Below are 26,709 nucleotides of genomic sequence, written 5' to 3'. Positions count from 1 at the left end.
TTCAGAAGAAAGAGTTTAGGATGATAGAAGGTAAGATATAAAGGTGTGGGTTGGGGAGGAAGGGTGGGCAAATGATTATTACTGTTATATTAAACCTAAGATTGAGACCAAAGTTTTATGTTAGGGTAGTTGTTGAGAAGTTTAAATTATGTTGAGTAAATCAGTAGATAAATGAAACCCTATGTATTTAGAATCAGTGTGAATATACATTTTATAGCTTTCGTAGGCACAGCTTCTTTTTATGTAGCTTCTGTAACAAACCACTCAATTGTTGTAATTTTGGTATGTATATTAGAATTCTGTAATAATTGCTTAAGTTTATATGCTACAACTTAGAAAATAGCAGCTAGACGTAAAATATTTATCACAATGCAAGAGATTTTATCACAGCATAAAAATTCCTTTTAAAGTTTGTGACCATTTTCCCAAAGTTACTCAAAGATTTTTGTTCTAAGAGTTTGATGGAAATTGTCAAACAAATTAATAATTCCTTCTTATTTTTTTGCTATTGTCTAGTAAAAAGATGATGTAAAGAAACACATTTTCAAATACATAAATATCTGAAAACTGGTAGTAAAAATATGTAGTAAGCTTTTAAAAAGTTTGAAAATTCATCACTAGCTTATCAGTTATTGAAACTTCAAAATGGAAAAAGTAAATACCGGAAAGCATAATAAAAACCATATTCATCCCAGCCATGAGTAAGAAGACTTCTAATGCTCATGTTTTTGTATCAGTGTATATTAGGGAAAGGTTATGGTAGCAACATTAAGAATGTTAAAGAACAGTCACATTATTAACAATGTCAGAAACTGTCATGTATTTTTTAATGTAGTCTCTAATGGTTACATGCAAAGAATCTTTTAATTAATTTTGTTAACTTCATTACAGTGTTCTGCATTGTATACTTTAGAATTAATGTATAAAGGCCCCAAATCCCCCAGTGTGCATTTCATTTGCCCCTATCCTGCTTAATTTTAAAGACCATCATTGGAGTACTGAGTTCATAATAACATTTCCATCTGCTTAATTGAGTAAATGCTTCTCATGTAGATTAGCAGTAGCTATTTTATGCTGCCTGTTTTTCATGACCTAATTGCTAATCTGCCCTCAAGGTATCTGCTCTACTCTGAGACAGTGCAGTGCCCTCGGAGGGCCGGGCCGGAAGGTGTGGTGGTCTTATTAAAACAGTGTTAGAACAGGAAAGACAGAAAGGATGGTTTCTTAAAAACAAATATCATTGTTCTGGGAGTCTATGCAAAAAATGTGGTATCTGTTTGGAAAATTGGAGGCCCTTATTTATTTATTACACACTTACTCAATTTTATGTTTTAGGTTTAAATATGTTGACTATTTATAAATAGGACTTTTTCATTGTTTATGATATTTTTATATATTCTCTAATCATCTGAGTTTTATTCTAAGTCAGTAGATACAAATTCTAAGTACTATAATTGAAACAGGTCTTATCATGAATGGGGAAAAGGAGCTATTTTATAAATAAATTGGCTGTAAAGGTGAAAGTTTAAACACAAAATTGGGAGAGGAAGGATAGAAGTCAAATTTAATATTTCCCTTATCTTTTTCTCTGTACCTTATATGATTTCAAACAAAAACAAAATCAAGTAATCAAAACCTTATTCTCAAGCATATTTTTATCTGCAGATACAATAGTTCCAGACATTAATTCTATTTTCCTTCTTGTTTCGTGGTCCCCATGCCCACCCCAGTGATGGGCCTGAGTCCAGTGAGGAGGCGGAGGACTTGTTAGAGTGGCGGGGTGAGAAAGCGCTCACCTTCCCTAGGGTAAAGGAAGACTGGCTTGTGGAAAACTCAGGTTCCTGAAGAAAGGAGATGCTAGTGCTGATTTCAGGGGTTGGTGGTGAAGAGGACAAAGGAGATAGGGTGGAGGTAACTCCAGTTTAGGGTAGCACGTCTACCTGGGCAGGTAACACAGTGTGCTCCTGGGTAGGAGAATACAGTTAGAGATAACTTACGAAAAAGCGTGTACCAGTTGCTAGCTCCAGTACATTTGGAAATATGACCGAATAGAAACTCTGTGCCTTAACTTAGGAGTATTGTCATGTAGTAAAACCTACATAAAAACCTATAAAAAGTCTTGGGAGCCCTGATCCCAAGAGTTTATATGTAGGCGGAGAATATCTAAAGAACACTGTATTTCCTAGGTACTTTGCTCAAATAACAATGGAATATGAATTTTAAAAATCATATAGATCAAGTATATATCACTGTTTCATACTATATGTGGTATATTCTTAAGTACAATGCAATCTTAACACAGTCTTAGTTTTCCACTGAAATGATTTTTAAAACTTTGTATCGAATTGAATATGTAAACATTTGTGGCTTTAAATTAGTTGAATTTGAACTAAAATTTTAATTAACAATTAATTTATTTAATTTGAACTAAAAATATGCTTCTTAATATTATGCTTTTTATAAAATGATGTGTCTGTCGATAAGCTTCATGCAGGAAGGTATTTTTGTTTATCTTATTTATAGCGGTAACCCCAGAGCCTAGAACAATGCCAGATATGTGATAGGTAACGCAGGAAATATTTGTCAAATGGGTTAATGAAATACTTAGTGTATTGTTCTTTTCTGCTTCATACTTCTTAAAAGAATTTATTAAAACTTTTCGGTAACATTGATTAGAAAATCTTTTTCATCAATAAAACTGCTTTTTGAGTGATCAACACAGCTTATTTGTTTGACAGAGTATATATTTCCATATACAATGAAATATGGTCCCATGTATGGTGCTGACACTGGAAATTTTATCCCAAGCCACAAGTACCTACTCATATAATATTAGGATTTTTTTCCCCTTTCTTGATGATTGCTACAATAAAGCACTGAATGTTTTTTTTTCTCCCCAATATTTTTTATTATGATAAAACACACATACAAAATCTATCATCATAGCCATCTTTAAGTGTATCGTTCAGTGGTATTAAGTATATTCATAATGTTGGGCAGCCATCACCCCATTTGTTCCCTGTAGCTCTTTTCATCTTGTAAACCTCAAACTCTGCACCCTTTAAACAGTAACTCTCTGTTCCCACCTCCCCATGGCTCCTGACAGCCATCGTTGTACATTCTGTTTCTATGACTTTAACTGTTAGAAGTATCTCATGGAAGGCTGATAACACAGTGTTTTCTTTTGTGACTGGCTTATTTCACTTAGCATCATGTCCTCAAGGTTTATCCATGTTGTGGCATGTGTCAGAATTTCCTTCCTTTTAAGGCTGAGTAAATAATATACCATTGTATCTGTATGCCACATTTTGCTTATCCTTTCAGATTTCTGTCAATGGTTACTTGCGTTGATTTCACTTTTTAGTTATTGTGAATAATTCTTCTCTGAATGTGGGTGTACAAATAACTCTCGGAGGCCGTGGGTTTCACTTCTTCTGGGGATATACGCAGAGGTAGAATTGCTGGATCCTATGATAATTCTATTTTTAATTTTTTCAGGAACCAACATACTTCCGTAGCAGCTATGCCATTTTCTTTTCCCACCAACAGTGCACAGTGGTTCCAATTTTGCCACATCTTTGCCAACACCAACGTTTCTTTATTTTTTTATTGTAACCATCCTGGTGGGTGTTTCTTTAAAGAAATGTCTATTCAATACCAAGTTTGAATTGGATTGTTTTTTGTTAAGTTTTACGAGTTCTCTATATATTCTGGCCATTCTCCCTTACTAGATATATGATTGCAAATACATTCTCCATTTTGTGGGTTGCCTTTTTATTCAATTGACATGGTCTTTTGATGTACACAAGTTTTTCATGAAGTCTAATTTGTCTATTTTTTCTTTTGTTGTCTTATCAAAGCAATTATTGCTAAACCCAGTGTCTTACAGCTTTTGCCCTATATTTTCTTCAGAGTTTTATAGTTTAAGGTCTTAAATATAGGTCTTTGATTCATTTGGACTTCATTTCATAGTGGGTAAGGGCCCAACTTCATTATTTTGTATGTGTATCTAGTTTTCACTTGTTGAATTATTGCTTTTTTAGTTAGCTTTTTACTTTGAAATCATTACAGATTTATAGGAAATTGCACAAGTAGTATAGAGAAGTTCCCATATGCCCTCCTAAAAATTGGGAACTTGACCTTGATACGAAGTGTGTGTGTGGTTCTCTATCATTTTATCACACGCGTGTATTTATGTAACCGTCACCCCAGTCAGCCGCTGCCCCTTTCTGATCGTACCCATCTCCTCCTGCTCTCCCATTATCCCCAATATCTGGCAACTACTAATCTGTTTTTTATCTAACTTTGTCATTTTGAGTATATGATTTAGAGAATGTGATTTTGGGAATCACAATATTTGACCTTTTGAGATAGGCTTTTTTCACTCAGCATAATACTCTTGAGATCCACCGAAGTTGTTCCGTGTATGAATAGTTTGTCCCTGTTTCTTCTGGGCTTGGCTGTCCCGCCGCTGTTGAACTGTTCACCAGTTGTGGGACATTTTGGTTCCTTGTGGTTTTTGCCCGTTACAAATACAGCTACTGTGAATAATCAGGTGCACGTTTTTGGGTGAACCTAGTTTTTATCTGGGATAAATGCCCAGAAGTTCAATTGCTGGGTGATAGGATAGGTTTATGTTTAGAGTTTAAAGAAACTGCCGGAGTATTTTCCAGAGTGCTTATACAGCTTTTTACATCCCTACTAGTAATATATGAGAGGTCTGATCTGTACTTTTTACCAGCATTTGGTCTTCTCACTTTTTTAATTCTAGTTTTTCTAATAAGTTTGTAGAGATAGCTCATCAGGGTCTTAATTTGCATTTCCTTGGCCAGCATGTGGAAACATTCATATGCTTATTTGCCGTCTGCATGTCCTCTACAGTAAATTCTTTCTTCATGCCTTTGGCCTATTTTCTAATTGGATTTTTTTTTCCATTGAGTTTGAGACTCCTTTATGTAATCTATATATGATTCATTTTCAGACAGGTGGTTTACAGATATTTTCTTCCAGTCTGTAGCTTGCCTTGCATCTCTTAATTGTTATTCCCAGGGCAAGTTTTTAATTCTGATGAAGTGTAGTTTATTGCTATTTTTATGGATTATGCTTTTTATGTTATTTTTAAAAACTCTTTACCAAGCCCTATTCTAAATATGTTATCCCATGTTTTCTTCTAAAAGCTTTTTCATTTTATGTTTTACCTTTAAATCTATGATCCATTTTAACTTTTGGTGAGCTTTAGGTTAAGGTTTTATTTTTTTGCCTCTGGATAGCCAGTTTTTCTGCACTATTTTTAAATTTAAATTTAATTTAATTTAATATTTTTGGAGAAAGAGTGTGTGCATACAAGTGCACGAATGGGAGAGGGGGAGAGAGAGAGAGAGAATGAATGAATGAATGAATGAATGAATGAATGAATGAATGAATATCTTAAGCAGGCTCCAGGCTCAGCTCAGAACTTGATGTCAGATTTGATCTCATGACCCTGTGATCATGACCTGAGCCTAAATCGAGAGTTGGATGCTCATCCAACTGAGCCACCCACGTGTCCATATTCTTTAAGTCACCTAGAGTGATTCTTCCCACTTTCCTATCCTTTTTCAAAATGTTTTAGCCAATCTAGTTCCTTTGCCTTTATATATAAATTTTAGAATAATCATGTATATATCTGCAAAAAATCTTGTGAAATTTTGATAGGAATTATGTTAAACTTGTATATCAATTTGGAAAGAATTGGATGTTTACTATCTGGAGTCCTTATATCTCTAGCTATTTATATCTTCTTTGTTTCTTAAGGGTTTTATAGATTTTAGTATATAAATCCTTATTAGATTTATATCTAAATGTTTTTCTTTTGAGTGATTATACACAGTATTGGGTTTTTAATTTCACTTTCCATGTGGTCACTGCAAGTAAAGAAATGCAATTGATTTCTTAAAAAATTTTTTTGAGTTTATTTTTGAGAGAGAGAGAGAGAGAGAGAGCGAGCACACACAGGAGGGGAGAGAGAATCACAAGCAGGCTCCATGCTGTCAGCACAGAGCCTGAAAGAGGGCTCGATCTCATGAACTGTGAGATCATTACCTGACCCCAAACCAAGAGTCAGAGGCTTAACCTACTGAGCCACCCACATGTCCCAAAACGCATTTATTATATATAGTTATGTACCTTACAACCTTGCTAAATTTGCTTGTTAATTATAGGAGTTTTTACGTAGATTCCTTGAATTTTCTGTGTAGACAGTCATGTCATATGGAGTCATGTGGGACATATCCCATGTGTCAGTGGGGTTGGTTTCACTTCTTCCTTTTCAATCTACATGCATTTCTTACCTTTTCATTTCTTATTTTGCCAATTAGAACTTTCAGAACTATGTTGAAGAAGAGTGGTATGAGAGGACATCCTTCCTTTCTCTCCAACCTTGGGTGGAAAGCATTAATTATGTAAACTGTAGGGATTTTTTTGTTAGATACTCTATATGAAGTTGAGGAAGTCTCCCTCTATTCCAGGTTTTCAGAGTTTTTTATTAATCATGACTAGAAGTTGAATTTTGTTAAATTTTTGTATCATTTAACATGATCATGTGATATTTCTTTGTTAATTTGATATATTATAGTGATTGAATTTTGAATACTGAGCTAGACTTGCATCCCTGCAGTAAAAACCATGTAATCATAGCATATAATTCTTTTCATATGTTGCCAAATTCTATTTGCTAACATTTTGCTAAAGATTTTTACAACATATGAGAGATTTTGATCTATAGTTTTCACTTTTTGTACTGTCTTTGTAGGATTTTGGTATCAGAGTAGTACTAACATCTAAGGAATTAGGAAGCATTCTCTCTTCTACTTTCAGAAAGAGAATGTGTTTAATTGGTGTTAATACCAAATAATACATTTGGTAGAATTCTCTGGTGAGACTGATCTATTTTGGGAGTTTTTAAGTTACAAGTTAAATCGCTTTGATAATTACAGGATTATTCAAAGATATATTTTATAAATCTGTTGGGAGTTTGTATTTTTCAAGCAGTTGGTCAGTTCCCACCTAAATTGTCAAATTTATGTGTTCACTGTTGTTTTTAAAACAAATTTACTATCCTTTCAATGTCTGCATGCCCTGTAGTGATTTCTCCTGTTTCAGTGTTAATATTGGAAACTATTTTTCTTTGTCAGTTTTGCCAGATATTTGTCAATTTTATTGGTTTCTTTCAAAGAATTAATTCTTTGTTTCATTGACTTTTATCTATTGCTTTTGTTTTCTATTTCATTTATTTCTGTTCTTAATTTTATTATTTTCTTCCGTCAGCTTGCTTGAACTTGTTTTGATTTTGTTTGTTTTTGATGTGGAAGCTTAGATTATGGTATTAAAGATTTTGATCTTAAAGCTTTTCATCTTATCTAATATAAACTTTTAGTGCTTTAAATTCCCCTCTCAGCACTGCTTTGTCTGTGTCTGTGTCCCACCTATTTTGATACATTATATTTTCATTTGATTCAGTTCAGTATTGTTTTTCCCCTTGAGACTTCTTCTTTGATACCTAGATTGTTTTAGGGATGTTATTTAGTTTCCAAGTGTTTGCAAATTTTCCTGTTTCCTGATTTTTAGTTTTGATTACATTTTTGTCAGAAAACCCATTCTGTATGATCTCAGTTCATTTAAATTTGTTAAGATGTATTTTATGGCCCAAGAGATGGTCTAGCATATCCCATGAGCATTTGAAAAGAATGTACATTCTGCTGTTGTTTAATGGAGTGTTGTTACATTCCCCAAAGTTTCCAAGCCTCTGTTCTTTTTTATTTATTTTTTTTGTTTATTTTCTCTATTTTTCAGAGTAGGCTGTTTCTATGATTCTTTCTTCAAGTTGACTGAGTACTTTCTCTGTACCATTTTTCTGTTGAGTTCTCAGTCATGACAGATTTTATTATAGTTAGCGTATTTTCTGGTCTGATATTTCCACTTGGTTGTTCCGTATGTCTCCTGGGTCTTTGCTGTTGACTTTTTAGTTCTTCATTTGTTTTGAGAATTTTCATTATTACATGTTAAACCATTTTTATCTGGCTTCTCTAAAATCCCAGTTACATATTTTGGATGTCTTTTTCATCTTGTTGATTATCTTTTTCATTCAAATTGAGATATTCTTGGTTCTTGGTATGTTGAGGGAATTTTTTTATTAAAACTTGGATGGTTTGGCTATTATAGTTCTCAGAATCTTGTTTAAGCATACTGCCTTACCCGATGTTTTCTGAGCGTGCTGTCGCTGAGGTGAGGCGCCATGTTATACTCAGGTAGGGTGCGAGTCCGTGGCCTGTTCTATAGCTGTAGGAGAGGGTGGTTGTGGGTCTTCCTAGGGTTGGGCAGGTGTGGTGTCCCCACTTAGTGGCAGGCTGTCACTAATAACACTCAACACATATCCCCTTGCTGGGATGGGCAAGAAGGCCTACTGAGAGCTCGCCCCCTGGCCGTTGTTGACGTTGTGAAGGGTCGGTCTCTTTACTGCTGGGCAGTTGTGAAAGCCCTGACCCTCCTCTAGGCTTTCTCCGAAGCCACCCTGGCAGGGATGGGGAGGGATGCCTCACTGCCGCGGGGTAGATAAGGAAATCCAGGCTACCCTACCCCTGCCATTGACTTTCCAGGGATTCTCATCACTTTCAGCAGGAAAGAAAGGCTGGCTTCCTACACAGTTTTCTCCCACATCACCCTGGTAGGGAGATAGGGGTGCCTTATTACAGCCTCACAGTGACAGAAGTCTAGGCTTCCATTAGCCTCTGCTGGCAAAATTGGGTTGGCCCCAATTTTGTCTCTTGTTAGCTTGAAGTGAATCAGTTAATCTACGCTTGTCTTGCGATGCAAGGAAACCCAGGGTACTTCCCACTTTGGTGTCAATCATGTCCCTCCCATACCTCACTGGCCTGTCTTCTCTTTAAAAATCAGCCTTCCTATATTTGTTTTCTATGTAACCTTTAGGGTTTTTCAATTTTCTTAGTGGGGGCCGGGGGGAGAGTATGGAAAAGTACTTTTACTCCATTTTTTTTAGAAGTGGAATTTTTGAATTACTTTTTTTAAGTGATTTTTAAAAATGTTTATTTATTTAAGAGAGAAAGGGACAGAGAGAGAAAGAGGAAAGAGAACGAACAGGGGAGAGGCAGAAGGAGAGGGAGAGAGAATGCCAAGCACACTCCCTGCTGACAGCACAGAGCCTGACGCAGGGCTCCATCTAACGAACCATGAGCTCGAGACCTGAGCCAAAATCAAAGGTTGGATGCTTAACAGACTGAGCCACCCAGACGCCCCTTTAAGTGATTTTTTAAATGCTGCTTTAAAAAACATCAAACACTTGCAACTGTGATACAACACCCTAGACATAAATATAAACAACTACATTTATTTGTTTCTTTATAACTGATTCTCTTCAAGAAGGCAAAATGAGTACTGATGAGGTGGATTCTAGCTTTTATGTGTTTTATTTCAGTAGTACTTTGTGGTAGATAACGAACTTGAGAGAAGCTGAGTAGTGTGGCGTACTTCATACGGAGTCTACGACTTCTTCCCCTTTTATGAAAAATACTTTGAAAACAAAACCTGGTTTTCTAATTTGGGCTCATATGGTACTCTGGTTATGCTATCTTATTAGTTTTTTGATACTTTTATATTAGATTCATCTGTATAAGTACCGCGCGCTAACCGATTGCGCCACTGGAGCGCCCTTAGATTCATCTGTACTAATTTTCTATTACAGTATCAGGGACTTTTTTAAAAAAGTCACCATCTCAAAAGCCTGCAAATATAAAGGTGTTTAAGCAGTATAAGGTAAATATAGTAGTTAGATTTCTAGTTAACATAACCCTGTTTAACTGGAACTGTTCCCACAGTACTGTATTCTTAACGTACATTATTCTCGGTGTGTCCTAAATTCACAAATTTGAATGAAATGTGAGTGAGTGAATGAATGATACGATTATTCCTCCCTTCAAAGTTTCCTGTTCACCTGGGAATTTTTTATTAGGAGGTGAAATAAAATTCTTAGAAAATTATGTATTAATTTGTGGCTTCTTTTGATCTTTTCCTTTTGTTGTTTCTCCTGGCCCACATATGTGTTTTAGGAATTCTTCCTTTCCCCAGAACTCCCCTCTTTGTATATTAGGACAGTAAATTTTTTTTTATTTTCTTTGAGAGAAAGCTAGATAGCAAGTGTGAGAGGAGCAGAGAATCCCAAGCAGGCTCCACGCTGTCAGCACAGAGCCCGACTCAGGGCTTGAACTCACAATCTGCAAGACCATGACCTGAGCTGAAATCAAGAGTCAGACACTTAACCGAATGAGCCACCGAGGTACCCCCAGGATAGTAATTTTTAAATCACTAGAATTCTCTCTTTGTGCATAGTTCTGTACAAGTTCTTTATATTCCAGTTGTTGGTCTAATCATTTTATGTGTGTTATCTCCTTTATTTCCCATTAACAACTCATATTACCATTATTCCCATCTTATAAAACAGTAAAAGACCATAAGAAAAAGAACTAGTTAATTACAGAGGCTGAGTTTTAATCCCAGACCTGTCCACAATGAGAGCCTTTTCATTCATTCATTCATTCATTCATTCACTCACTATTTAGCACCAGGCATTGTCCCAGACACTGGCAATTCAGTAGTGAACAAAACAAATAAATTTTGCCCATGTAGAAAGCATCAGTAAGATGAGTAGTGATAAATGCTGAGGTAAAAAATAACAAGGAAGAGGGAGAGGGAACACGTGTGTGTACATGTGGATGTGGGAGGCCTGCTGTGACCTAAATAAGGTGGCCCAGGAAGGCCTCAGTAATGAAGAGACATTTGATGAAAGACGTGCGGGAGGTTAGGGATAAGCAGGGCTGATGAGGGGGTGGTTTTAGGTAGAGGAAACAGATGAGAGGAGGCATAAATCACTCAGAGCCTTACACTCTAAGAACCTGGCTTTTACTCTAGTGAAAGGGGAGGCCCTAGGAAGGTTGTGCAGAAGAGTGACATGACTTGACACATGTTCTGGGAAGTCTGACTGTGAGGTGAAGAACAGACTGAAACAGGGACTTGGAACAAAGAGGCTAGTTGGGAGCTCTTCTAGCAATCCAGACAAGAAATGGTGATGGCTTGGGTCAGGGCGATAATAGTGAAGAAATGGAACTCTTTATGTATCTTAAGTTAGAGACAAGATTTCCTACCAGATTTCATACAGGATATGAGAGAGAAGGGGGGAGATTTAGACCTTCAGTAGGTCAAAGGAATGGGAACTTCATTGGAAAAATCAGGCAGAAGTGAAGGGATTTTATCAAGAGCTTAGTTTAGGACACAGTTCTATCCCTCCTTAATATTTAAAGCACGTTCCTGTACACACCAAGATTAGTTTCTGCAACTATGCTGTGAGATAGGTTGAGCAGATATTTCATTTTACAGGTGGAGACTTAGAGGTAAATACTGTGAAGGAGGTACTAATGTATTCATGAACGACTAACTATAGAAACAAGTTTTTCTGACTTCTTGTTTTCTCTTTTTTTTTTTTTTAACCATTTTTCATATTAATGACGTGATTTCAGATCTTTCCTTTTCTGGTCACTTTTCTGACATAATCTAGGTTTTCAGATCTGTGTTAAAGTACAGTGGTCAAAACTAAACCTTCTTTCCTGGGGCGTCTGGTGGCTCAGCTGATCGAGCGTCTGACTCTTGATTTCTGCTCCTGTCGTGATCCCAGGGTTGTGGGATAGAGCCTTGCGTCGGGCTCCGCAAGTGTGGAGCCTGCTTAAGATTCTCTCTCTCTTCTGCCCCTCTCCCCCACTTGTGCACTCCCTCTATGAAATAAAAATAGAAATAAAATAAATAAAATTAAACTTCTTTTATTCTTCCAAGTTATATTTCACTAATATCTGCTGCACTATTATCTGAGCATTTCCAAAGAGAAATTCTCTGTGCCTGCTAGAAAAAGAAGATAACAAGTTAAAATGTTATAACTTTGCTCAATTTAAACTCTCTTCTACTGTTTCCAATGCCATAGAGATACAAGTCTTAATCAAGACCTAGCAAATATCCTCAGGTTAATGGTCAAGGACCCCAAATTACTATTCAGCAAATGTGTCTGAGCATAATGAATACTTTTGCAATGTGTGACAGAAGTATTTGGTCGAAGTAGCTGTTTGAATTGTTTAGTGTAAGTTTCCAAATATAGGAGAAGATAGGCTACTTACGCCAGAGTATTTTGGTTTTTGTTCCAATGAAGACCCAAACTCTTCATTGTTTTGTTGAATAGGAATGTTAAATGGAAGGATTCCCTTGAAATAGTATTTGGTTCATTTCTCCTTCCTTTTAAAATCATACTGTGTATATTTTTCTTTTGAGAGGAAACCATTTCTCTTCATTTGCTAGACAGAGTATCATGGAATTTATTTATCTTTTCTTTTTTCAATGTTTTATTTAAATTTAAGTTAGATAACATATAGTGTAGTATTGATTTCAGGAGAAGAACTTAGTAATTCATCACTTATGTATAACACCCAGTGCCCATCCCAACAAGTGCCTCCTTAATGCCTATCATGCAGGTAGCTCAACCCCCCACCCACCTTCTCTCCAACAACCCTATTCTCTTTTGTTAAGAGTCTCTTATGGTTTGCCTCCCTCTCTGTTTTTATCTTATTATATTTTTCCTTCCCTTCCTCCATGTTCATCTGTTTAGTTTCTTAAATTCCACATATGAGTAAGATCATATGATATTTGTCTTTCTCTGATTGACTTATTTTGATTGGCATCATACACTCTGATTCCATCCATGTTGTTGCAAATGGCAAGATTTCCTTCTTTTTGATGTCTGAGTAATATTCTGTTGTGTGTGTACACCACATCTTTATCCAGTCATCAGCTGCTGGACATTTGGGCTCTTTCCATAATTTGGCTGTTGTTGATAGTGCTACTTTAAACACGGGGGTGCATATATCCCTTCAAATCAGTATTTTTTTATCCTTTGGGTAAATCCCTAGTAGTACAACTGCTGGGTTGTAGGGTAGCGCTATCTTTAACTTTCTGAAGAACCTCCACGCTGTTTTCCAGAGTGGCTGCACCAGTTTACATTGCCACCAATAGTGTAAGAGGAACAGTTCCCCCTTTTCTGAGGAAAACATCTTTTTCTGTGGGAAACCTCGCCAACATCTATTGTTGCCTGAGTTGTTAATGTCAGCCACTCTGACAGGTGTGTGGTGGTAGCTCAGTGTGGTTTTGATTTGTGTTTCCCTGATGAGGAGTGACACTGAGCGTTGTTTCATGGGTCTCTTGGCCATTTGTATGTCTTTTTTGGAAAAATGTCCATTTGTGTCTTCTGCCCATTTTTTAACTGGATTATTTGTTTTTGTAGGTGTTGAGTTTGGTAAGTTCTTTATAGATTTTGGATACTAGCCCTTTATCCGATAGGTCATTTGCAAATAATCTTCTCCCATCTTGTAGGTTGCCTTTTAGTTTTGCTGATTGTTTCCTTCACTATACAGAAGCTTTTATTTTTTTAATGCTTATTTATTTTTGAGAGAGAGGGAGAGAGAGAGAGTTCACAAGCAGGGAGGGCAGAGAGAGAGGGAGACACAGAATCCAAAGCAGCCTCCAGGCTCTGAGCTGTCAGCACAGAGCCCAAAGTGGGGCTTGAACTCATGAACTATGAGATCATGACCTGAGCAGAAGTCAGACACTTAACCAACTGAGCCCCCCAGGCGTCCCTGTGCAGAAGCTTATTATCTTGATGAAGTCCCAGTAGTTCAATTTTGCTTTTGTTTCCTTTGCCACCAGAGATGTATCTATTAAGAAGTTGCCACAGCCAAGATCAAAGAGGTTGCTTCCTGTATTCTCCTGTAGGATTTTGATGGTTTTCTGTCATACATTTAGGTGTTTAGTCCATTTTTAACTTATTTTTGTGTATGGCATAAAAAACGTTTCATTCTTCTCCATGTTGCTGTCCAGTTTACACAACACCATTTGTTGAAGAAACTTTTTCCCATTGGATATTCTTCCCTGCTTTGTCAGAGATAAGTTGACCATACAGTTGTGGGTCCATTTCTGGGTTCTCTGTTCTGTTCCATTGATCTGTGTGTTTATTTCTGTGCCATTACCATACTGTCTTGATGATTATAGCTTTGTAATATGGCTTGAAGTCTGGAATTATGCTTCCCACTTCTCTTTTTCAACCTTATTTCAGCTATTTGGCGTCTTTCTGGTTCCATACAAATTTTAGGATTGTTTGTTCTAACTCTGTGAAGAATGCTGGTGTTGTTTTGATGGGGACTGCATCGAATGTGTAGATTGCTTTGGGTGGTATAGACATTTTAACAATATTTGTTCTGTTCTTGGTTAGGTAGTTTTTGTTTCCTGCCTTTGTCAGGCTTGCCATTGAAAATCGATCTGTCTTGGAGCGGGGGAGGCATCTGGGTGGCTCAGTTGGTTAAGCGTCCGTCTTTGGCTCAGTCATGATCTCACAGTTCGTGGGTTCGAGTGCCGCATTGGGCTCTGTGCTGACAGCTAGCTCAGAGCATGGACCCTGTCTTCAGATTCTGTGTCTCCCTCTCTCTCTGCCCCTCCCCTGCGCATGCTGTCTCTCTCTCTCTCTCTCTCTCTCTGTCTCTGTCTCTCTCTTCTCTCTCTCCCTTTTTCTCTCAAAAATAAATAAAAAAACATCCTTTTAATGTTGTTTATTTATATTTTAGAGAGTTAGAGCATGAGCAGGGGAAGGGCAGAGAGAGGCAGACACAGAATCTGAAGCAGGCTCCGGGCTCTGAGCTGTCAGAACAGAGCGCGACAAGGGGCTCAAACTCACAAACCAAGAGATCATGACCTGGGTTGAAGTTGGATGCTTAACCAACTGAGCCATCCAGGCACACCTAAAAAAATATTTTTAAATAAAAAAATAAAAATAAAAATAAAAATCGATCTATCTAACTTGAAGCCCATAACTCACAAAACTTTAATAGGACTTACATTTCCAGAAAAAATACTCTGTATTTTTTATTTAACTACTTCCCTATGAAATTCATCATGCTGCTAAAAGGTCTTAGATTTGTTTTTCTTGGATGAAAATAAATAGGGATATGTTCACAACCCCAAATTCATGATAGCTGGGGCCATACTAATTAGAGAGTTTATTGAAACTAGAAATTTGGAGGAAAGATGAAGGTAGTTAGCAAATAGGTCTTTTTTTCTCTTAGGCATGTTTTGACAACACCAGGGGTTTTTTTTCAATTTATGAAAGGTTTTGCCAAGTGCAAAATGTTAGATGCTATAGTCTTAGCCCTGTAGTATTAAAGTAGCAAAAATTTAGGAAATATTTATAACCTCTAGGTTTGTTGGTTTTAAAAATTGTATTTTCAGATAGACTTATGTTGTATAAACTTTAAATTTTTGTTTACTGATACCTACAACTTGGTAAAAATATATAAGTACACATTCACATATACTATTTTCTTACTGATATGTTCCTTCTTTTTTCCTTTATTGTCTCTTCCCTTCATCTTCTCATTATCTGTATGCCCTACATACCTTGTAGGTATTCATCCATATTTTTCTCCAGAGTCTTATAGTAATATTCAAGATGAAAATACATATGCAAGCATAGAGGCATTATTTTGCTTTGCAAATAGAGAGTCTTATATGCTCTTCTATATCTTGCTTTATTACCCAAACTCATGAAAATCCCTATGAGTCAACTGGTATAGCTCTACTTCAGTATTTTATGGTAATTTAATATTCCTTAGTATAGATGCATCACCAATAATTATTCAGTCATTTCTTCCATTAATATGCATCTACTGTGTTACCAGTTTTGTGTCCATGCTAACAGACACATGCACATATATGCCCATGTACTTAACATAAAGTTACATTCTAATGCTTTCGTTTCTGAGAGGATTGCTGGAGAAAAGGTTACTTTTTTAATTTTAATTGATTCTCTTAGGTCACTTTCCAAATTGGCTGTAACATAATTCACATTTCTACCACCAATGCAGTACCTGCCAGCAGTACCTTTTATTAGATTTTTACATTTCTGTCCATATGATAGGTATAAACCATATTTTGTTATTACTTCAATCTGCATTTCTTTAACTTTTTAGAGGTTGGATTTTTTCTTGGCTGTTTGGATTTGTTCTGTAAACGTTGTTCTTTTTTTTTCTGCTGGGTGCTTATCTTCTTGTCAATTTATACTATCTCTGTATATTCTATAGATCAATCTTCTGTTTTTACTCCAAATTATAGATTCTTTCCAAATATCTCTCTCGATTTGTTTATTCTTCATCTTTTTTATAGCATCTAGGTTTTCAGTCTTAGTTAAAATTTTCTCATCCTGTAAATATTATACGTAACTTTTTAGATTTCTTTTTGCAAGATGTTTATTGTTTGGGTTTTTATTTATTTTTTTATTTTTATTTATTTATTTTTTTAATGTCTTTTATTTATTTTTGAGAGACAGAGAGAGACAGCGCAGCAGGGGAGGGTCAGAGAGAGAGGGAGACACAGAATCTGAAGCAGGCTCCAGGCTCTGAGCTAGAACAGAGCCTGACGCGGGGCTCAAACCCACGAACTGTGAGATCATGACCTGAGCCGAAGCCGGCCGCTTAACCGACTGAGCCACCCAGGCGCCCCTATTGTTTGGGTTTTTAAAGTCAAGTCTTCATCTAACTGAAAGTTACTTTTATGTATTGGATGAGATTATGTATAGTTTCCTTTCAGATGGACATTAAGTTCTGCTTGCATCATTTATTAAATCCTTTTCCCACTGAATCGAAATGTTTAGGAATTCTCTGTTCTCTTCTAGGAATTTATCTATTTCTTTGCAAATATCACATGAACTTTACCATCAGCATTATAGAATATGCAAACACACATGCACACACAAGGGGAAGATATGGTTATAAGGAATTTCACCATAGCAATTACGAATGGAATTTCTTCTCAGTATCGACTCTGCTCCAAATGGGATTTGAAGAGGCCAGTTGATAGCCATCTACTGATAACTATTTCTGATGCCACAAGATTAGATTTTGTCTTTGTTAAAGTATTGAAAGATGAATATATATATACTATTTATTTAAGAGCCACTTTTGTACCAAGTAGTATGGGAGGGTTATATAATTTTCTGCACATCAACTTTAAAAGATCAGATTTAGCTCTCTTTTACAAATAAGAAAATAGACACTTGTTCTATTAACAAGTTACTTACCGAATATTATGTTCAATATAAATATGGTAAAAATAGGATTGAAACACTAATGACCAGGCTCTTTTCATTATGTCAGTATGAAGTGTTTCATGGAAAGTACTTTGAAAACTAAAGGTATATATGAATTGATATGGTGGTTATATCACGATCATCATTTCATCATTATCATCTCCGAGTTTTATTTAAAAACAATGCAGTAGCTAATGCACATTAAAACAACGAGCTATTTATGACAATGCAGCTGTAATCTTTTTTGACCCCTGTTACCCATTTCTCCCATTCCCCATACGCACCTCTGGCAACCACTGATCTGTTCTCTGTGTCTGTATGTGGGGTTTATTGAGGGTTTTGTTTTGTTAAGCTTCCCCATATAAGAGAGATCACAGGCATTTGTCTTTCTCTGACTTATTTCATGTACCATAATGTCCTTGAGGTCCATCCATACTGTTGTGAATGGCAAGATTACATTCCTTTTTATGGCTGAATTATATTTCATTGTAGTTCTATTTTGATGAAAGAACAATATGTTTTTTTTCAAGATACAGTCTATGAATAAAATGCTATATCTTCTTTTCTGTTCTTAACAAATCTCAATAATTGATTCTCTTAAACATTTTTAGAACAGAAGAAAGTTAAAGTAAAAAAACCAAAACCTGAATTTCCTGTATATACGCCTTTAGAAAGTGCATATATTCAATCTTATGATCATGGAACGTCTATAGAAGAAATTGAGGAACAAATGGATGATTGGCTGGAAAACAGAAACAAAACACAGAAAAAACAGGTAAAAATTTAAAAACATTTCTTTTAATTGAGTAAAATACAGAAAAGTACATAAAATATAGATTTGCAGCTCAGTGAACTATCACAATTTGAACCAAGTTAACCATTGCCAAGATCAGGATATAGAACATTGCCATCGTCCAGAAGCCTCCCTCACTCTTCCTCCGGGTCTCTACCTTGCTTTTCCTCCACAAGATAAAACTGTCCTGACTTCTAAGTCATAGATTAGGGTAACCTGTAGTGTGAAGTTTCTAAATGGAATCGTCCTGTCTTAATCCATTCAGGCTGCTATAACAAAAGTATAATAGACTGGGTGGCTTAAACAACAAACATTTATTTCTCACAGTTCTGAAGACTGGGAAGTCCAAGATCAAGACGCCGGCAGATTCGGTGTCTGGTGAGGGCCCTCTTCCTAATTCATAGACAGCAGTCTTCTCGCTGTGTCCTCACATGGCAGAAGAGGTGAGAGAGCTCTCTGGGGTGTCTTTTATAAGGGCACTAATCCCATTTGTGAGGGCTCCTAATCATCTCCCAAAGGCCCCTCGCCCTAATATCATCACATTGGGGACTAGGATTTCTACACATGGCTTTGGGGGAGCACATTCAGTCCATACCACATTCCATGTGTACTCTTTTGCATCTGCTTTCCTCCATTCAGTACTATATTTGTGAAATTTGTCCACAGTGTATGTAGCAGTAAGTTGTTCATTTTCATTACTGTGTGGTAGTCCGTTTAAAAATATAGCAGAATTTATTTTGTTGAAAAATTTTATCTTTCCAGCTTTAGGCTACAGTAAATAATTTTCCTGTGAACCTTACTGTACTTTTAGTATGCATATGTGTAAATTTCTATTTTTGTAGTTAAGTTGCAGGGTTATAGCTCAACTTTACTTCTAAACAGTCTTTGTAAATATTTTTATTAACTTATACTTCAGCAGCAGGATATAAACATTTCAGTTACTCTACATTCTTGCAACACTGGGTCAAGTCTTTTATATTTTAACCATTCTGGTAGGTACATAGTGATATCTAATGGTATCTAAATGGTTTGATTTGCATAGTCTTTGATCAGTAAGATTGAATGAATTACCTTTTCTCATGTTTATTGGACACTGATAGTCTCCTATGTGAAGTATCTTTTCAGGTCTGTTTTTATTGGGTTGCCTATGCGTTCTCATACTGATTTGTAAAGAATTCTTTATATTATTCATAAACAAGTCTTTGACACATTCCACTCTGGCTTGCCCTTTTACTCTCTTAATGGTTTCTTTTGATGACCAGAGTTACTGATTTTAATCACCATGGTTTTCCTTTACTGTCCCTTATTTGGTGTTTTTCATGTTGTGTTTAAGAAGTCTTTTCCTACCTTGAAGTCATAAAGATTAATTAGTGAATTCTTCTACAAACTTTAATGTTTTCTTTCACACTTAGATCAATAATCTCCTGGAATTTATTTTTGTGTTTGGGATGAAGTGATGTTTAAGTGTAATTTTTTTTTCAAAAAAAAAAAAACCAAACCGGTTGACTCAATAAATAAATTTTTATTTTGTATTTATATTTTATTTTTTTAAAGTGCATACACATTAGTGATTTTCAGTCTGTTCACTGTGTTATGCAACCATTACCAGTATCTCATTTGAGGATACCCTTTCATCATACCCCAAAAATAAAATAACCCTCTACCCGTTAGCAGTTACTTCCAATTCTTAGCCTCTTTATCCATGACAACCACTAATGTACTTTCTGCCCCTATGGGTTTGTCTATTATAGATATTTGATTTAATGAGAACCATGTAATACGTGCTATTTTGTGTTGGCTTTGCACAGAGTTTTCAAGGTTCATCCATGTTGTAGCATTTAATGAACAGTACTTCATTTCTTCTTCTGGCTGGAAGAATATTCCACTGTGTGGATCCCTCACGTACTGTTTATCCATTCATCGGCTCAGAGACATTTGGTTGAGTCTCCTCTTTGGCTGTGATAAACAAAGCTACTCTGGACATGCACATACAGGTCCCTGTGTAAACATTTCCTTTAGTTCTTTGGTTTCCCTTAGTTCATCCAACATACTTAAAATAGCAGATTTAAAGCTTTCATCTAGAAAGTACATTGATCTTCCTCAGGCACAGTTTCTATTTCTATATTCCTTTGTATGGGACATACTATCTTTTTTCTTTGCAGGCCGTCATTTTTGTTGTTGTTTCCAAAAACCAGATGTTATGAATATTATAACTTGGCAACTCTGGAAACCAGATTCTCTCTCCTTTCTAGGATTTGGTGTTATTTGGGCTAATTGTAGTTGTCTGTTTAGTGCTTTTTTTTTTTTTGAACTAATTTTCTGAAGTCTGTATTTTTTGTCATGCATGAGCACTGAAATCTGTTTCCTTAGCTTAGCAGTCAGCTAGTATTTGGACAGAGATTTCCTTAAATACCTGGAGCCCAAAATTCTTCCAATCTTTTCCAGGGACTCTGTGTACGTATTGGAGATTGCCAGTGGTTTGTAACTCTGCCCTATTCTTTACCTTCCATTTCCAGAGAGACTCAAGGTTGGCAGCCAATGAGAACTTAGGTTCTATTTTCAGGTCTTTTCTGAGCATGCTCACAGCCTTGAACATGCACATGGACTTCAAGATTCCCGGGCATATCAGAACATCTCATTCCTCAGCCTTCCCTCCCATGATTTTTGGTTAATCTGTTGTTTTCCCAACTGTTTTCTGTCACCTCAGTCAACAGTGCCTAAAATAATCAGCCCATAAAAGTTTTCAGCAAATGCCTCCAGTGAATCAGCTTTAGAATGAGGCCAGTTTTGAGTTAGGCAAAATAGAGACACACTTTTTGAACCAATATTCCAGGCAGCCACCAGACAGGTTAGAACAAATAATTATAATTCTTTGCAATGAGCTCATTCTGCTCCTGCCGTAATTAGGAATCAGTATTATTTTCACAGGCAGTGATGAGCTGTGGATTAGGCGATAGGACTGGGGCCAAAGTGCCACAGAGTTTGCTGTGCTTTTTTTTTTAACTGAAATATAATTGACATATTAGTTTCAAGTGTACTACATTATTGATCTGACATTTGTGTACATTACTCTCTACTTTCCACTTACTAGTCATCATCTGTCGCCATACAATGTTGTTACAATATTACTGACTAGATTCCCTATGCTGTACTTTTCATCTCTGTGACTTATTTATTTTGTAACTGGAAGTTTGTAACTCCTAATTTCCTTCATCTCTTTTGCCCTCCTTCCAACTCCCCTCCCCTCTAGAAACCACCAGTTCTGTGTATGTAAGAGTCTATTTATTTTGGTTTTTAGATTCCACATAGAAGTGAAATCAAAAGGTATAGTTTTTCTGTCTGACTTATTTCATTTAGCATAATGCCCTTTAAGGCTCTCCGTGTTGTCACAGATGGCAAGATCTGATTCTTTTTTTATGACTGAATATATTTCTGTGTGTGTGTGTGTGTGTGGGCGTGTGTGTGTGTCACATCTACTTTACCCATTCATCTATCGATGGACTTTAGCCATTGTAAATAATGCTGCAGTAAACTTAGAGGTGCATGTGTCTTTTCAAATTAGTCTTTTCATTTTCTTTGGGTGAATACCCAGGACTGGAGTTACTGGACTGCATGGTATTTATATTTTTGTTGTTTCAAGGAACTTCCATACTGTTTTCCATATTGACTGCACCAATTCACATTCCCACCAACAGTGCACAAGTGTTCCCTTTTCTCCACATCCTCACCAACACTTTTTATTTCTCGTCCTTTTGATACGAGCCATTCTGACAAGTAAAAGATGATACCTCATTGTGTTTTTGATTTACATTTCCCTGATGAGGAGTGATGTTGAGCATCTTTTCATGTATCTCTTGGCCATCTGTATGTCTTCTTTGGAAAAATGTCTCTTCAGGTCCTCTGTTTTTTCATTGTAATGTTTGAATTTTGTGGTGGTGAGTTGTCTAAATTCTTTGTGTATTTTTGATATTAACCCTTTATCATATATATCATTTACAAATATCTCCTTGCATTGTGTGAGTTACCTTTTTGTTGATGGTTTTCTTGATAGTGCAAAGCCTTTATTTTGGTTTAGTTCTAATGGTTTATTTTTCTTTTTGTTTTGTTGCCTAAGGAGCATATCCATAAATACGTTGCTAACCCTAATGTCCAAGAGTACTGCCAATGTTTTCTTTCAGGAGTTCTCTGGTTTCAGTTCCCACATTTAGATCTTTAATCCATTTTGAGTTTATTTTTGTGTGTGCTATACGAAAGTGGTCCAGTTTCATTCTTTTATGGGTAGCTGTCCAGTTTTCCCAGCATCATTTATTGAAGAGACTATCTTTTCCTCATTATATATTCTTTCATCTTTTGTCCTAAATTAATTGGCCATACAGATATGGGTTTATTTCTGGGTTCTCTATTCTGTTCTATTGATCTTTGTCTCATTTTGTACCAGTTACCATGCTGTTTGATTACTGTAACTGTGTAGTATAGTTTGAAATCCAGAATTGTGATACCTTCAGCTTTGTTCTTCTTTCTCAAGATTGCTATGGCTATTTGAGATTTTTTCTTTTTTTTGGTTCCACACAAATTTTATTCGACTTCTGTGAAAAATGCTATTGGTATTTTGATAGGGATTGCATTGAATCTGTAGATTGCTTTGTGTAATATGGACATTTTAATAATATTAATTCTTCCAACCCTGGAGCATGGTATATCTTTCCATTTGTATTGTCTTCAGTTTCTTTCATGAACATCTTACAGTTTTCAGAATACATACAAGTCTTTCACCCCTGATTAAATTTATTCCTAGGTATTATACTCTTTTGATGGAATCAAATGGAATTGTTTTTCTTAATTTCTCTTTGTGCTACTTTGTTATTAATGTATATAAATGCAACAGATTTCTGTATGTTAACTTTGTATCCTACAACTTTGCCAAATTCATTTATCAGTACTAATAGCTTTTTCGTGGAGTCTTCAGGGTTTTCTAAACATAGTGTCATGCCATCTACAAAGAGTTTTACTTCTTACTGTAACCTATTTGGATGCCTTTATTTCTTTATGTTGTCTGATTGCTGCAGCTGGGACTTCTAGGACTATGTTGAATAAACGAGGTGGAAGTGGACATTCTTATCATGCTTCTGGCTTTAAAGGAAAAACTTTCAGTTTTTCACCATTGAGTATGAAGGCAACTGTGGGTTTGTCCCACCTGATTGTGGTGAACAATTTTTTTAATGTATTGTTGAATTTGGTGTGTTAATATTTTGTTGAGGATTTTGCATCTATGCTTGTCAGAGATAATGACCTGCAGTTTTCTTTCTTTGTACTGTCTTTGGTTTTGATATCAGGGTAATACTGACCTCATAGGTTGAATTTGGAAGTTTTCCTTCCTCTTCCATTGTTTTTTTGAAAGTTTTAAAAGAAGAGGTATTAACTTTCCTGTAAATGTTTGCTAGAATTCATCTCTAAAACCACCTGGTCCTGGACTTTTGTTTATTGGGAGTTTTTTGATTACTGCTCCAGTTTCATTGCTTGTAATCCATCTGTTCAAATTTTCTATTAATTCATGATTCACTTTTGAAAGATTCTATGTTTCTAGGAATTTATCCACTTCTGTGTTATCCAATTTGTTGGCATATAATTTTGCATAATATTCTTTATAATTCTTTGTATTTCCAGGTTGTCAATTGTTATCCCCTTACTTCTGTTTTTACTCATTTGTGTGCACTCTTTTTTTCTGTGAGTCTGGCTAAAATTTTATAAATTTTGTTTATCTTCTCGAAGAACCAATTTTTGGTTTCATTGAGCTTTTCTATTGTGGTTTTTTTTTCTGTTTCATTCATCTGCTTCCATCTTTATTATTTCTTTGTTTGTACTAGCTTTGAGCCTTGTTCTTCTTTTCTACTTCCTCTAGGTGTAGGCTTAGGCTGTTTAGTTGAGATTTTTCCTGCTTCTTTTATATTAAGTTTTTTGATTAATTCCAGTAGAGTTAACATGCTGTGTTATATTAGTTTTGAGCGTACAGTATAGTGGTTTAACAGTTCCGCACCTCACTCGGTGCTCATCTTGTTAAGTGTACCGTTAATCCCCGTTCCCCCCCTTCACCCCGTCCTCCCTCCCACCTCCCTCCGGTAACCATCAGTTTGCTTTCTGCAGTTAACCGTCTGTTTCTCAGTTTGTCTTTTTTTTTCTTCCTTTGCTCGTTTGTTTTGTTTCCTAAATTCCACTCGTGAGTGAAGGGATTTTCTTATTTCTTGAGGGAGGCAGGGATTGCTGTAAACGTTCCCCTTACAACTGTTTTAGCTGCATCCCAAACATAAAAGATTTCGGACCATTGTGTTTTCATTTTCATTTGTCTCCATATATTTTTTAATTTATTATTATTATTATTTTTAATGTTTGTTTATTTTTGAGAGAGAGACCCACAGCATGAACAGGGGAAGGGCAGAGAGAGAGGGAGACAGAACCTGAAGCAGGCTCCAGGCTCCAGGCTTTCAGCAGTCAGCACAGAGACTGATGCAGGGCTCAAACTCACGAGCCATGAGACCATGACCTGAGCTGAAGTTGGACATTTAACCAACTGAGCCACCCAGGGGCCCCTCTGTGTGTTTTTTTTAATGTTTATTTTTTGGCTTGCTTGTTTATTTTAAGAGCGAGAGAACATGGACAAGCAGGGGAGAGCCATAGAGAGAATCCAAGCGGGCTCCATGGTGTCAGTGCAGAGCCCAGTGCGGGGCTCAGTCTCACAAACCATGAGATCATGAACCGAGCTGAAACCAACCAGTGCTTCACTGACTGAAGCTGGCCGTCCAGGTGCTTCTCCATGTATTTTTTGATCTGCTCTTTGATTTCTTCATTGACCCATTGATTGTTTAGTAGTATGTTGTTTTACCTCCACGTGTTTGTATTTTTTCTAATTTTTTTTTTTCCCCTGTGATTTTTAGTTTTATACTGCTATGGTCAGAAAAGGCATTGATGTGATGTCATCTTCTCAAATTTATTGAGATTTGTTTTGTGGTTTAACATATGATCTATCTGGGAGAATGTTTCATGTGTACTTGAGAAGAATGGGTATTTTCCTGTTTTTGGATGGAATGTTCTATATATATGTTAGGTCTGTCTATTTTAATGTGTCATTTAAAGCCGCTGTTTCCTTCTTGATTTTCTGTCTGACTGATCTATCCACTGATGTTAGTGGGATGTTAAAGTCCCCTACTATTTCTTCATTTTTGTTGATTTCTCCTTTTATGTTTGTTAATATTTATTGTATGTATTTAGGTGCTCTTATCTGGCATGTATATATTTACAAGTATTATATCCTCTCATTGGATTAATTCCTTTATCATTATGTAGTGCCCTTCTTTGTCTCCTGCTGTGGTCTTTGTTTTGAAGTATAAAGTATATTTTGTCTGATACAAGCATTGCTACCCCAGCTTTCATTTTGCTTCCATTTGCATAGTGAATGTTTTCCCATCCCTTGATTTTTCAGTCTGTGTGTGCCTTTAATAAGGTCTCTGGTGAATCTCTTGTACATAGCATATAGTTGAATCAGGTTATAGCATCCATTCAGTCACCCTATGTCGTCTTACTGGAACATTTAGTCCATTTACATTTAAAGTAGTTATTGGTAAGTACGTGTTGTCATTTTGTTACTTGTTTTCTGATTGTTTTTGTAGTTCTTCTCTGTTCCTCCTCCTCTTGCTGTCTTCCTTGTAAGTTGATAGTTTTCTGTAGTGTTATACTTGGATTCCTTTCCTTTATTTTTTGTGTATCCATTATTAGCTTTTTATTTCTTCTTACCATTGGGTTCATATATAATAATATCATATAGTTCATATATACATAGTATCATATATAGTTCCTATATAGTGTTTGTTAAATTGATGATGTCTTAAGTTCAAACATGTTCTAAAATCACTAACTTTTTATACCCCCCTCCACATTTTATGTATATGATATCATCTTTTACATCTTTTTATTTTGTGTATCACTTGAATAGTTTTTGTAGATATAGTTGTTTCTACTACTTTTGCATTTTAACCTCAACACTGGCTTTATAAGTGATTAATCTCCTACCCTTCCTATATGTTTGCTTTTACCTGTGAAATTTTTTCCTTTTATAATTATATTTCTACTAGTTATGGCCCTTTCTTTACACTTAAAGAATTCCCTTTAACATTTCTTTAAGACTGCTTTGGCAGTGATGAACTCCTATGACTTTTGTTTTGGAAGGTATCTTTCCTTCTATTATGAATGATAACCTCATTGGGTAGAGTATTCTCGGTTGTAGGTTTTTTTCACTTTGAATATGACACACTCCCTTGTGTCCTGCAAAAGTTCTGCTGAAAAATCAGCTGACAGACTTACTGGGTTGTTGTTTTGGTTTGAGTTTTTCTGTATGTAACTATTTTCTCCTGTTGTTTTTAAAAGTCCATCTTTAACAGTATACTTTTTGCCATTTTAATGGTCTGTCTTGGCATTGACCTTCTTGGGTTCATCTTGTTATGTGGGCTTTGTGCTTTTCAGACCCAGACATCTGTTTCCTTCCCAGATAAGGGAATTTTTCAGCTGTTATATCTTTAAATAAGTTTCCTGCCCTCTTTTCTTTCTCCTCTCTTTCTAGGATCCCTATATGAATATGAATGTTTTCCTGCTTGATGATATTACAGAGTTCCCTTACCTTATTCTCATTTTCTTTATTATTATTTTTTTTTTC

General features: G+C 35.9%; 1 protein-coding gene across 1 annotated transcript in view; it reads left to right on the top strand.

Moving 5' to 3' along the window:
- Window positions 1–26,709, top strand: part of DNAJC1 (DnaJ heat shock protein family (Hsp40) member C1) — a 205,854-nt gene that overhangs the window by 93,610 nt on the left and 85,535 nt on the right. Inside the window, exon 8 of the mRNA XM_029954409.1 lies at window positions 17,827–17,990. Within this exon, the coding sequence (XP_029810269.1) occupies window positions 17,827–17,990 (164 nt within the window). The remainder of the gene's footprint in view (window positions 1–17,826; window positions 17,991–26,709) is intronic.

This window comes from Suricata suricatta, chromosome 10, assembly GCF_006229205.1.
Source record: "Suricata suricatta isolate VVHF042 chromosome 10, meerkat_22Aug2017_6uvM2_HiC, whole genome shotgun sequence".
Lineage (NCBI taxonomy): Eukaryota > Metazoa > Chordata > Mammalia > Carnivora > Herpestidae > Suricata > Suricata suricatta.
The sequence above is the reverse complement of the archived record's forward strand: the minus strand, read 5'-3'. Positions and strand labels throughout refer to the sequence as shown.